The sequence below is a fragment of the Globicephala melas genome, chromosome 19 (assembly GCF_963455315.2).
Source record: "Globicephala melas chromosome 19, mGloMel1.2, whole genome shotgun sequence".
Taxonomy (NCBI): domain Eukaryota; kingdom Metazoa; phylum Chordata; class Mammalia; order Artiodactyla; family Delphinidae; genus Globicephala; species Globicephala melas.
In genome coordinates, this window is record NC_083332.1 from 58,623,013 (window position 1) to 58,637,296 (window position 14,284).

General features: G+C 45.8%; 1 protein-coding gene across 1 annotated transcript in view; it reads left to right on the forward strand.

Moving 5' to 3' along the window:
• The first annotated feature begins 3,008 nt into the window (after positions 1 to 3,008).
• The window catches only part of USP10 (ubiquitin specific peptidase 10), a 69,423-nt gene continuing 58,147 nt past the window's right edge, over positions 3,009 to 14,284 (forward strand). The window contains exon 1 of the mRNA XM_030863164.3: positions 3,009 to 3,131. Coding sequence (XP_030719024.3) covers positions 3,111 to 3,131 — 21 coding nt within the window. The 5' untranslated portion in view covers positions 3,009 to 3,110. The remainder of the gene's footprint in view (positions 3,132 to 14,284) is intronic.

A 14,284-nucleotide genomic window follows, 5' to 3' on the forward strand; every position in this document is an offset into this window, starting at 1 on the left:
AGAGATGATTTCACATTCCACTTTCCAGTTTTCCTTTAAGAAATTTGTCTGCTTTTCACAGAGCAACAGAGAAAAATGTCCATAATTACCAAAAAAGGTCATTCCCTTTTTTTTCTTTTTTTCTTAAAAAAGGCCATTCCTTATGAGGACTATACTTTTCAGGAAAATACTCCTCTCTCCCTTTCCCAACATCTGCACAGGTTCTGGAGATTAGGAAGTGAACATTTTTGGGATGAGATTTTTCTGCCTACCACACCTCCTTTTACAAGAGTCATAGAAAGTTTAAGTAACCTGCTGAAATTCACGCAAGCCAGTGAGTGGGGGACTCAGGATTTTATTTCTGGCCTGTCTTGATTCTGGGCTCCTCCCTTGTCTCTTATTGCAAGTTTGAGGGTTTGCTAAGGACTGCAGGGCCCACAGTGTTTGTTCATATTTTCCTTTTCACATTTATCTCCTGGTATTGAAATTATGTGGTACCACCATTAAAAACAAACAAACATAAAACATACTGTTTGTAATCCCTGGCAGTCCGGTGGTGAGAGGACTCCAGGACTCCATTGTAGGGGGCACGCCACGAGTCTGATCCCCGGTTGGGGAACTAACATCCTGCAAGCTACCCAGGGCGGCCAAAAAAACCCCCAAAAAACAAACAACCAAAAAAAAACCCACCCCCCAAAACACCCCAATAGTGTCAACGTTACAAAAAAACTTGTGGTAATATCTCTGTAAGTGATTTGAAAATTAGAACTGAGTATCAGTGATCATAATTTTGTTTTGTTTTTTCTTTTTTGGCTGAGTTGGGTGTTTGTTGCTGCGCGCGGGGGCTACTCTTTGTTTTGGTGCGCGGGCTTCTCATTGTGGTGGCTTCTCTCCTTGCGGAGCACAGGCTCTAGGTGCGCGGGCTCACTAGCTGTGGCACGTGGGCTTAGTTGCTCTGTGGGATCTTCCTGGACCAGGGCTCAAACCCGTGTCCCCTTTTTTGGCAGGCAGATTCTTAACCACTGTGCCACCAGGGAAGTCCCATAATTTTGATTTTTTGTTCAAGAACTGTTATGATGAAAATCATATATCAACCATTATGTCACCAATGTGTTTTCATATCCCTCCCTGTCTTTCTCTATATGTAGGCAGAATTTTTCTGTGGTTTTAACCACAGCATGGATACAGTATTGTGTTGTTTCCCTAGCTTTTTTTTTTTTTTTTGGCCGAGCCGCGGGGCTTGTGGGATCATATTGCCCTGACTGGGGATTGAACCCGGGCCACCGCAGTGAGAGCACGGAGTCCTAACCACTGGACTGCCAGGGAATTCCGTTCCCAAGCTTTTTGTTAAAATTTTTTTTCAAGCATACAGAAAAGTTGATGGTACCACTTAGATCCAACAACTGTTAACATTTTGCATTATTTACTTTCTCTCCCTCTATGTCTATTTGTGTGTGCTTATATAATTTTATTTTTTGTTGCACCATTAAAAAATAGCTCAGGTATTATGACATTCATCCCTAAATTCTTCAGATGCATATCCTAACAAAAGAACATTCTCTCACATGAGCGTAATATCATTATTATATTATGGAAGTTACCAATAATTCACTAAAATCATCTATATCCAAGCCATACGCAACTTTCTCCAACTGTCAAAAAATATTTACCAGGTTAAAAAACACCAGTATCCAATCAAGATTCACGCACTGTATTCGGTTAAGTTTTTTTTTTTAATCTCTTATTTTATGTTTAGAATTTTGTGTTGAAGTATAGTTGATTTAAAATGTGTTAACTTCTGCTGTACAGAGAAGTGATTCAGTTATACGTATATATGTTCTTTTTCATATTCTTTTCCATTGTGGTTTATCGCAGGCTATTGAATATAGTTCCCTGTGCTATACAGTAGGACCTTGTTTTTTATCTATTTTATATATAGCAGTTTGTATCAGTTTAGCTCTTTTATTTTAGACAATCCCTTCCCTTTCTTATATTTTTCATGGCATCCCATTGTTGCAAAGACCAGGCCCTCTGCCTTATGGAATGTGGCAATGGATCTTACTGTTGATTCCCTCTGCTCAGCACGGGGTCTGGTAATAGTAGCCTCTGTGTCTGTTTGCTGAGCACTTGAAAACAGCGATCATGGTTATGAATAAGAATCACAGAAGCTAATGTTTATTGAGGGCTGGTGCGTTCACACGCACCTAATTTGATCCTCACAGAAATCTTGGGAGTTAAGAAATTTTATTAGCCTCATTCACAGGTGAGGAAACCAAAGACCTAGGAAACGGAATTAACTTGCCCGAATCCCTCAGCTAGAAGGGACAAAGTAGGTGATAAACTGCATGGTCAGGTAGGGGGTTCACTGTTTCTTGAACCAATGACCCGAAAGCTGGTCTGTCTGTATGCGTGCATGTATGCGTGTGATAGTCAACGCTGAGTGCTTACTATTTGCCAGGCCCCAATCCTAAACGCTTTACCGGTGCGTTTTCATTTTTATTTCTTCAAAATATTCTCCAATGCCTAGCTAAAGGCGTGGCACAGAGTAGACGCTCAGATAGTGTTTGTGGAATGAATGAGAAGTGAATAAATTAATGAATGGACGGATGTGACCTCCATAAACCGGGACTACTCTGAGATCTTCAGCGCGCACTTCGGAGACCCCGGCCCAGGACGACCCTGGGGTTCGGGGGCGCGGGCGGACTTCAGGCCGCGGCTCCCGGGCTCCGGACATCCCGAGTCCCGCCCACCATCCAGGTGGCCTCCCGGCTGGTGAGAAAACCGGGCCGACCGGGCGCTTTGGCGTTATCACCTCCGTCCACTGCCCTTTCCCCTCCGGCGCCGCAGCCGGCCCCGAGAGCTCCAGGTCCGCGGTGGGCGGGCCCGCATCCGCTAAGGGCCGCGGGGTCGCGGTCCGCCCCGGGCCGACTCCCGCCGCGCACGCCCACCTGTCGGCCGCGCCTGCGCAGCGCGCGCTCGGCGCGCCCGGCTCCCCGCGCCCCGCGGCACGCGGCCAGTGCGCAGGCGCGGCGGCCGATGCGAGTGTGTATGTGCGGGCGAGAAGATGGCGGCGGCGGGGGAAGCAGCGTGAGGAGTCGGACGAGCGCCGAGGCTCATTGAAACGGGCCGCCATGGCCCTCCGCAACCCGCAGGTAGCACCCGGCCGGTGCCCTCGGCGGGAAGGGGCCCCGGGCCGCGGGCGGGTGGGCGCCGGGGCGGACGGGCGGGCGGGCGCACCCCGGCCCCGAGCGAGCGTGTGGGAGTGGGGGAGGGCGCCGGGACACGCTGCCCGGGACTAGGCCCCGAGCCTCCCGCCGCCTCCGCGCCTCCGCCGCCTGCAGCCCGGCCCGCCCCGCGCCAGAGCCCACCAGGCCCCGCTTCAGAGGGGCGGCGGAGAGGGGGCGCCCGGGCCGGCCTGGAGAGGGCGTGGGGGGCGCGAAGGGGTTAACCTCGGGGCTGGACCGCGGGGCGAGCCGGCGGTGCAGATGGGGCCCTGGCTGCCCCGGGAGGCAGCCGGGAACCTTCGGGAGGCCCCGGGGCGGCACAGCCTTCCACGCCCTGTGGTCGCCTCTCTGCCCGGAACGAGCCACCAAGATTTGGGCTGCCTCGTTTTCCCCATGGCCCCAAAGGTTGCTTTCGCAGTTTGATTGACCCGGGGCGGGGGGGGCGGCTTGCCGGTGTTCTGACTTTTAGACTCAAGTCACTAAGAAGCAGCCTAAGGTTACTGGTGCAAAGAAAACTCGAAATAACTCGCCAGGACCATACTTGTACCTGCCTTTGAGTGACATCTTTTGCACGAATCCGCCTCAGCCTGGCTGACACTACTAGCGCACCCTGTCAGAGCGGTATCTTAGGGGTCGTTTGTGATAATCCCGTAGTGGAAAGAAAGAGTAAAACTCACGCTTTTAGAGAGAGATGAGTGTAGAGTTGAACTCTTATTCCCACTCCCCCAAATACAATCGGTCTGGATAAAAATCGGCATGTGGTATTATTTGTCAGGCTTGCTGTGGACCGCTGATGTGTTGACTTCTAAGCCCTAGAAGTTATTGCGCGTTTTTATATCATTTCAGTGTGCTGTTGTATTAAATAAGGGAAAATGAAACAAAGTAGCTGTTGGAAAACTGGTGGCCGGTAAATCGTAACCCTTTCAAAGCAATTGGTTTTTCTTGCCCTTTTGGAAATACAGTCAGGTTTTAGTAGCTATTGGAATTAACGCGTGTCGCGGAATTTGAGACTTGATAACTTAAAAAAAATGAAATCTGACAGGAAGCAGCAATTCTGTTAAAACTTTTGGCACTTTAGTTTGCTCTACAACTTTCCGCTTTAAACTTTTGTTCACTTGTACATCTGCGTTTTAAAGTAACTCAGTATAGTTCTTTGCACAAAAAGAAGGGCTTAGTAGTGGTTGAATTAAGTTTTACAAGGGTGCAATTCAAAGATTTCTTTCCTTAAGAGATTTGGTGTTTGCCTTTTTCTCACCTTAAATTTTATTTTTAAATTAAGCTTTGCTCTTATTTAAAAAAAATTTAAATTTTATTATTATTTTTGGCTGCGTTGGGTCTGTTGCTGCGCACGGGCTTTCTCTAGTTGCGGCGAGCGGGGGCTACTCTTCGTTGCGATGCGCAGGCTTCTCATGGCGGTGGCTCCTCTTGTTGCGGAGCATGGGCTCTAAGTGCACGGGCTTCAGTAGTTGTGGCTCGCGGACTCAGTAGCTGTGGCGCTCGGGCTTAGTTGCTCTGCTGCACGTGGGATCTTCCCATACCAGGGCTCGAACCCTGTCCTCTGCATTGGCAGGCGGATTCTTAACCACTGAGTCACTAGGGAAGTCCCCACTTCCATTATCAGAAGCACCAATCGCAATGCAAAGTGAAATGTTAATGAGTGGTGATAATAGGTAAAAGTGATTGTAATTTCATTTACTTTCCTAAATGTCCTAGTATTTATGTTTTATACAGCAATATTGCCTATACACATCTTTAGAAAATTGGAATGGCAACAGTTAGCTGAACATAATGCAGGGGACACGGGTTCGAGCCCTGGTCCGGGAAGATCCCACATGCCATGGAGCAACTAAGCCCGTGCGCCACAGCTACGGAGCCAGCGTGCCACAACTGCTGAAGCCCGTGTGCCTAGAGCCCGTGCTCCGCAACAAGAGAAGCCACTGCAGTGAGAAGCCTGCGCGGCGCAACTAGAGAAAACACAGCAACAAAGACCCAATGCAGCCAAAAATAAAATAAATAAATTTGTAAAAAAAAAGTGTGATTAAAATGCTTTTAAGTTGTAGCATGCAGAAGGTAGGAAAGGAAATAGTATGAGTTCTCATATTTTTCTTTCTTTTCCTAATTTTCTTTTTAGAAGAATAGTAATGAAAACAAGTAATGAAACATATGTGATAGGATTTAATGATTGGATCCTGCTTGAGTCAGGCTAAGCATTTTAATAATTTTGTTTTATTCAGTTACCTGCTGTCCTGAAGGTCCTGCCATAGTCATGGCCATTCATTAATTCAACAAATATTGGTTGGGCTCTCGCTCTCTGCTAAGCACTGTTATTTGTTATTATGCGTGTTACTTGTTTATTATTGGGGATATCAATCACAGATTAACAGTAAGGGTCCTATTTTCTTTTTTCTTATATTAAGTTTTTATAAGGGTCCTATTTTAAAATTGGATTTTTAAGGTTACAATTTAAAACATTTATATAGTTTATAGCCTATTTCCATACCAATGATTGAACCCTTTTCCCTGGATTGACATGAAACAGTGCAAAACTTAGAAACTTTTCTAATGCCAGTAGTTTTCAACACATTTTAATAAATACAACGAACTTTGACAGTTGAAGTGAAAGTACATCTCTGACATTTGTTGGCATGAGGGAACTGATTTAAATGATTTGGGGTAATTAATTTGAACTGACCAATTCTGCCGTAAACCAGAAGAGATTTTTGTGATCATTGCAGTCATTTATAGTGAAAACTCTACAATAATGCTTCGTACATACTATTTGGACATCGTGTGGTTGCTCCCGTCCCGGTCCTGTGCAGCGGGCTCCCCCTCATCTTTTCACTGCCTCACGTATAGCATTGTGGCGCCCACATTTTACACTGTGGAATTTCTTGGATCCAGTTGACAGCATATGGTAGAGTGTTGCTGTATCGTTGAATATCTTTGTAACTGAAAGTTAGTAGTTCTCCAGAGAGATACATTTTTATTGGAGTTTCATAGTGAGCAACTGAAGTAAATAAAATTATTTGAAATACGGGATATTTGGAGATACCAGTTTTCCTTTGCATCGTGACAGCAAAATCTTGAAACATGTCCTAAGACTAGATAAGCCATTTGAAGCTTGTGCGTTGATGGTCGCCTCAGTGGTTTTTACACAGGAGCAGTGGAGATGAGCCTTATCCAGGGCCTCACCCTCACCCTCTGGAGCCTGTCTTGTGGGGACCAGTGTCCTGAAATGAGCAGATAGTAAGTGGACCGCCTCATTCTAAATTCCTCTCTAGAGCAACAGTTAGGACATATATTCGAGAGCTTTTTTATGTGGAACTGAAGTGATTTGAATAGTGGTTTGCATAGGAAAACTTAAAGGATAAAAGAATTCCAAAGCTTAATGATTATTTAATGCCAGGCCTAGTGGCACATTTACTTTGTGCTGTGTTCAGAATATAATATTGAAGTAATTGAGAAAAGTTGTATCGTCTCTGCTTGAGTTATAGTTCATCAGGGTTATTTTTTGTTTGTTCTTGTGTTTTTACAAATTTCAGACAGGCAGATACTTGCTGTGAATGGATCTGGTTTTTCAAGTGGCCCGTTAAGGGTGGCTGCCGAGGACACTTCTTACTGATGATACACTAAATACCGAAACAGTGGGAAGCGCTTGCCTTTGAATCTGTAACTGCGCTGTTACAGTTGTCTTTACTGCCACACATGCAAGAATCACTGTGGCACAAGACAGATAAATCTGTTTGCAATGGAATTTACTGGCCTTGGGCCACTGGATTACTGTCATTTGTCACTTTAGTGCTACTTCAGCAGTGTAGATGTTCATTTCCAAAGACTTACATGTGCTTGGACTGCAGTTTTCCTGTTTATTGAAGTGATCTCCCAATAGGTCTTTCTGTGACCGTTTCTGTCAGTGCAGTCTGTACTAAGAACAATAGGCAAGATAAAGGTAGCCCGTGGGGTAGGTTTATAGTACTATTTGTTTCAAGAATCAGGAATTGTAGAATCTATCGGAAACCTAGATGTGGAGTCTTCAGAGTGTAGACTTTTCATGAGTGGGCTACTTTCTGACTGTTTAAAAGCTCCGCAGATATGACCCCCTTTTCAGCAGGAGACCCAAGAAACCAATAGCTCCATGCTGCTCCCTGTTTTGAAAGGCGCTGTCCTCAGGTTGCCCTCTCCTGGGAACAGGGTCGGTGAGGTGTAGAGTGGAAGTGTGGTTTGGGGCAGGGAGTGAGAGGATACAGCGTGTCTTCCTGGACTTTCCGTTTCTGGCTCACTTGAGAATTTAGAGATGACCATGTGCCTGCAGAGTGTTAGCCCAGGTCTGCACCAAGGGTCTGCGCACCGGGGACGCCTGCTCTTGTCCCTCAGGCCCCTCCCTCCTGGGCTTCGTCTGCAGCTTTACTGGTTGTCATTCTTCAGATCAGTTCTCAATTTATTTTTCTGGTATCAGCTCAAGGGCCATCTCGTAAGTCTACACTCTTCTGATTTAAGAGTGTCACAAGTAGTGCATTAGAAATGAAAGTACCTCCTAATAGAAAGGCTGGTGCCCCACTCTGTGCCTTTGGTACCTGAGTTTTACATATAGCTGCCTGCCTTTCTCTTTCTCTTTCTCCCTCTCTCTCTCTCTTCCTCTCTTTTTCTGATGGTACAGTTTTGTTTCCCCATTTGTACTTGTTTTATGAAGAAATGCTGGCATGCCCGTGCTCTTTTGTGACAAGTAGTCTTTAAAGTTTCAAAAGATTCACCATGACAGCTGCAAACTCATTGGAGCTACTGTGAAAAAAACCTTAACTGTTAATTGAATAATATTAGAGGTATTCCTGCTGTAAGGAACTGAATGTAGGAAAAAATGCGCATTTAAGATCGCACAAAATAGAGGGGTTCATGTTACAGACCTGTTACTGTGAACGAGCTGGCTGGGGTGGGAAGGGAGGGGTCCCATGAATACCATCCCCCCCCCCCCCCCCCCCCCCCCCGCTCCTGGGGCTTTAGTCCCATGAGGTGCACTGGTTGCAGGGAAGCGGTGGGGACAGCTTTTCAGACCATTTTGTCAACTTACTCTCCTCACTGTTCACAAAAATAGAACTTTATCATTATTGTGAGTACAAGTCAAAAATACTCATTTCTGTGGTTTAAAATATGTTGAATAAAGCTGGATATCTGTAGAAATTACAAGTTGCAAGCCATGGGCCTTGTGAGCTAGAACTAGCACCGCCCGAGAACATGTAATACACGGCTCTGGGGGGGAAGCTTTGATGGCCTTTTGGTCTAATGAGTTAGTCTGCATTGTTTAATTGTTCCTGCATAAGCATGATGGGATCCTTTGCTCTGGATATAAGCAATACATGTTAAATTTAGTCAGGGCCGCTCAACTTGTGAATTTATTTGGTGTTCTGATAATTGTCAAGGGGATTTCTGGTGTTCCTCTTCTTTTGTGTCTCTCCTATTTTAGACAGTTCATAACTCCAGAGGAGTGAGGCAGTTGCCTCTTTTGAGAGACTTTCATTGTTAAAATATATACCCTTTCTATTTTTTTTGAAAACATCAATTTTTTTCTTGTGATAGGACTTGGGGGGGGAATAGAAGAGAATTTGAAAATGACATTTAATTCTGGAGTTTTCAGAGATTCTTGCCTGATGTTATACAAAACTTCTCTCGATATTTAAATAGTAATTCCCCTCAAGTGGCTGCCGAGATGTGTGTATTTATTTGAGACCCTGGAGAGTAGGCCTTCTGGGTAGATCTGATAATTGGATAAGGAATAACATACTTATCAAATTAAGCATTGCAGCAGTCAGCGCGTGGAGAAAGTTGTGCAGTGTGTAAGCTGCATGGTTTATGAAGTGCCGTGACTGGTTTGATCCTTACGGCAACTCTGTAATGTATTGTTATTAGCATCATTTTACAGATGAATAAAGTGAGACTCAAGAGGTTGTGGGACTTCCCTGGTGGCTCAGTGGTTAAGAATCCGCCTGCCAATACAGGGGACATAGGTTTGAACCCTGGTCCGGGAAGATCCCACATGCTGCGGAGCAGCTAAGCCCGTGCACAACTACTGAGCCTGCGCTCTAGAGCCCACGAGCCACAACTACTGACCCCGCGTGCCAAAACTGAAGCCCATGCACCTAGAGCCCGTGCACCACAACAAGAGAAGCCACCACAATGAGAAGCCCGCGCACCGCAAGGAAGAGTAGCCCCCGCTTGCCACAACTAGAGAAAGCCCGTGCGTAGCAACAAAGACCCAATGCAGCCAAAAATAAATGAATCAATAAATAAATTTTTAAAAAAAGTTTAAAAAAAGAGGTTGTGATGTGAAGTCGCATGGCTCTTAAATGAGCTATCAGGGACTTAAGAGCACGTCTTTGGACTTCTATCCTTTGCCTTTTCTACCTGGCTGAACTGATAAAGGCCTGATGTTTCACAGTGTGACTTCCCCATGGTAGTTCCTCAGTGAAGGTTCATGGAATGGGCAAATGAATGAAATAAAGGTTTACATGTTTAAAGATATTAATGTGTTAGTAATTACTAAGGGTTGCTAATCTGCTACTAATTATTAATTACAAGATTTTGTGTAGAGTGCATTTTGGTGAAAGTTCTTACTGATTTTATTTTTAATTAATTTATTTTTGGCTGCGTTGGGTCTTCGTTTCTGCGTGCAGGCTTTCGCTAGTTGCGGCGAGCGGGGGCTACTCTTCGTTGCGGTGCGTGGGCTTCTCATTGCTGTGGCTTCTCATTGTGGAACATGGGCTCTAGGCACGAGGGCTTCAGTCGTGTGGCTTGCGGGCTCTAGAGCACAGGCTCAGTAGCTGTGGCGCATGGGCTTAGTTGCTCCAAGGCATGTGGGAATTTCCCAGACTAGGGCTCGAACCCGTGTCCCCTGCATTGGCAGGTGGATTCTTAACCACTGCGCCACCAGGGAAGTCCCACTGATTTTATTTTTAAATACAGAATAAAGACTTGCAATTTCTGAAACAGAAATATTTAAAGTAAAAAGTATGTCCTTCTCTTCCTCCCTGATCCTTGGTCCTCACCTTGAAGTCTGTCTTCTGTGCCTTTTTGTGTTTGGGCATTGTTGGTTTTGTTCCCTTGTCTCATAATGCGGTCTCTTCTAACCAGGTAGTCACTGAGCTGGAGTTTTTGGAGCTAGTCTTGTTTCTAAAACTGTTGAACGCATCTATTCAAGTATAGGAAGTGTTCTTATTTTTACCAGATTTTGCCAGGGGATGGAGCAGATGTTCTGGAGGTTAAAGTGGTTCCCTGGGACCCGTATACTGAGAACTGTAGAAGTGCTGTAGAAATTTATGACTATTAAAATGCCCAGACCATTATTTTAAAAAGAAATGATATTTTGAAGATGTTCAACCCCTTAATTATAGCAGCCATGCTGTTCAGTTTCTGTATTGTAAAAAAAAATGTCTGATTCAAAATTAAATTCTTGTCTCTTGGTCAACTCTGCACTAAAGATTACTGAGAGGACAAGCCTTTCGTTAGTTGGAGAGGTTGACAGGTCATCAACCCTAGTGCATAGTGGGGAATTGGGTAATGAACCTGGGTTTTCCCCGTCTTCTCCCAAATTAGGCTTTGTTCACCTCTCTTTTTGTGTTTTTGTTTATTTATTTATCATTATTATTTTTTTTTTTGCCACGCCATGATCTTAGTTCCCTTACCAGGGATCGAATCTGTGCCCCCTGCAGTGGAAGTGTGGAGTCTTAACCACTGGACTGCCAGGGAAGTCCCTCCCACTTTGTTTTTATCAAAGTACTGCAATGGCAAAAGACAGAAAAAAATCCAAAAAAACTCTCCGATTTCTCTTGTCAGGTCCTCTCCCCAGAAACCATACTCAACTACTTCTAATAAAGTGCAAAATCAGGTCTTTTAGGGGTTGCATTCTGTGTCCTTTGGAATTAATTTGTAGGATACCAGACACCTTTATTCAGAACTACATATGAAGGACTTTATATCTTTTGTAATTGTTCAAACAGAAAATTTTGGTGGCCAGGCATTAGCAGCATAGAGCTGAAAAGAGAGTTTCTGTGCTTTAGAAGTTCACAGGGTAGTGGGAGAGGGAAACAGGCTAATTGGAAAATACTGTTTTAGGGTGTTAATTCCTGTAACAGAGGTGTGAACAATACAGTCAAAAACTTTCATTCGTTCATTCATGCATGCATTCATTCATTCATTCAGCAGGTAGTTATTGAGTGGCTCCTGTGTACCAGGCACTGAGGATGGAGTGATGAGCAGAGACGGGCATTGTCGCTCTTACCAGGGAGCTTACTGTCTAGTGAGGGAGACAGACGCTAATCAGATAATCACAGTAATGCCTGTGTCATTCCAAGCTGAGGACTGAGTCAGGAGGGAGGGCACAGGGTCTGTCGACGTGGCCCTGGGAAGTCAAGGATGGGCTCCCGGAAGCGGCGCCTTGGCTGATACCCAGCCAGAGACGGCTCTGCAGCTGGAGGGTGTGGGGAGCCCCTGAGAACTCAGAACGCTGGGTGCTGAGGAGCGGGCGGCCAGCCTTACCCCGGGGAGAGTGTGGAGGAGGGCGGCATGCGCTCACACTCTGCCTGCCCTGCAGAACCGTCCAAGTGGGCTCACGGGGGCCTCCCACGAGCCAGCGTGGGGAGGGTGCCGTGGAGGTGGGGAGGAGTGGCAGCGTCACGTGGATTGGACAAGGGGGAGCATCAGGGGAAGCTGGGAAGACGACTCTCCTAGAAAGGCGACATTTGAGCAGAGAAGCACAAGGACAGGGTGTGGGGGGAAAGCTTGCAGAGGAACAAAGTCTCAAAGCCTGCGGTACGCCGGAGCATGTGGGCTTGATGGGTGACTGGCGTGTAGGGTGAGGGGCCGGGACCGAAGTCAGGAGGGGCAAGGGACCTTGCGAGTCCAGCCTAGACGGCGTCTGCCCTTGTCAGCAGGTGGGCATCTGTGGGAAAGCATGGGTTCGAGGAAGTGGGTCGTCCCGCTCTCTGTTAGCGTTGCTAAGGGAGATGGCTGTGCAGAGGCCCGCTTGGGGTCCTGCATGGGGTGGCAAGGGTGTGTCCCTCTTCCGGCTCTCCTCCAGATCTCAGAGTGTTCGCTCTGCTCACCTCAGCACCTCAAGCATCTTAAATCTCAAAACTTTGAGGGGGGAAAAATTAGGACATTCTTTTGGGGTCATCTGAGGCAGATTAATGCAAGGCAAATAGCCCTTGAATATCCTCAGTGATAGTTGGATAGAGTCGTTAGGTGAAGGTCATTTGGGGACATTATTCCCTTTCTGTTTTGGGGGGGCACCTTTAAAACAAGCACTAGGTACTTGATTATGCTCCTAGAAAATAAAGAAAATATTAGGAAAAACATCACCCCTAGTAACTCACGAGTCTGGGATGAAGTTTGTTAATATTCTGAAATGCTTCCCTTCGGTACTCTTTGTAGTACATTTTAGACGTTTGGGATCCTTTTATGTAATAGTGTGTTTTAAGTTGTGATCCTTGGTCATGGTCTTCTCTCATCAGGTCACCTGGCATCCTGGTGGCCATCCAGACACACTAAGTAGGGACTCCTAATTAGGCCCCCAAGTCTGTGTTTCCCTCAGCCCCCCAGGGCCTCAGCCATATGCAGGTGTCAGAGCCTCCGCATAGTTTCTTTTAAAATTAATTAATTAATTAATGAATTTTGGGGGCTGTGTTGGGTCTTCGTTGGTGCATGCCGGCTTTCTCTAGTTGCGGCGAGTGGGGCTAGTCTTCATTGTGGTGTGTGGGCTTCAGTAGTTGTGGCTCGCGGGCTCTAGAGCACAGGCTCAGTAGTTGTGGTGCACGGGCCTAGTTGCTCCGGCATGTGGGATCTTCCTGGACCAGGGCTCGCATCCGTGTCCCCTGCGCTGGCAGGCGGGTTCTTAACCACTGCGTCACCAGGGAAGTCTCCCTCCACATAGTTTTGTTTACAGCCTTTTCCCTTAACCTGCTGAGCACTTTTCCATGAATAGGATTAACTAAATCTTATTTTGCACATTTAAAAACTTTTCCAGTCTAGATTAGGTATGAACAACAACAAAAGATACAGGTTTGTGGCTCTCTGAGAGATAATATTAATTTTAGCACTGAGTAGAGTGAATCGAGGAGCCTGAAAATGTTGCCGTTTGAAGACCTGCCGTACTGGGTCTTCAGAATGAGAGTTCAGTGTTGTTTGAAATTCAGTAACTAACTCATTGACTAATTCCTTCTCAACAAACATGTATCCAGCTCTTGCTCTGTGTTGAGGCCTGTGTTGGGGTTCATAAGCTGCAAAACACAATTACAAATACATATATATATATACACACACACATACATGAACATTATGTTCCCCGTAGCCATGAGAGACTGCTGTGCTCGTGCGGTGAGATGGGGCCCTTGTGGACAGTGTGAGGGCAGCACAGACTCGGCTACAGCGCGATTTAACTGTGCCCGTCTGATGTCCCAGCGAGATGGAACAGAGTTCCTGATTCATCCCGAAGCCCATTTGTGGTCAAGATCTCTTTGGGGATTTGAGCATTAAGCCAATTTGCTGCCGGAAGCTCTTGCTGCCTTCTTTTGGTTGCTGCTCATGGATTTGTCAGCTTAGAAGTTCTTGTCTCCAGTTTGTCACAAATTGGTGTTAAAATAATCACTCTTGGTTCCATCTTGGTTCTTACTGAATTCTTGGCTTTTCCATGCCACACTACACAGTGTGAGTTAAGTGCCAGGAGCACAAACTTCCTTTTTCATCTGTGACTAGAGTTCTATTCAGTGAGAACGAGCTAAGAGATAATTTAAAAAAAAAAATCTTAAAAAGCGTTCTCTTCAGTTTTGGCTGGAAGATTACTGGCTGTAAATTGAACTTCACACGCAGTGACACTAGCAATATCCTAGCCATGACTAGTCCTGGACACAGAGTTGCTGCAGCTCAGTTTGGAAAGAGTTTGCCTCTCACCCACTGACACATGTTGAAAAATGAGTTTCTTTTCTTTTTAAGGTGGACAGAAAGTAAAATACGTTGCCAATTTGTTTCTTTGCCATTGATTTCTTTTTGGTTGAAAACAGATCTGAGTTAGCTTCCTCCCGCCCACGTATGTCGTG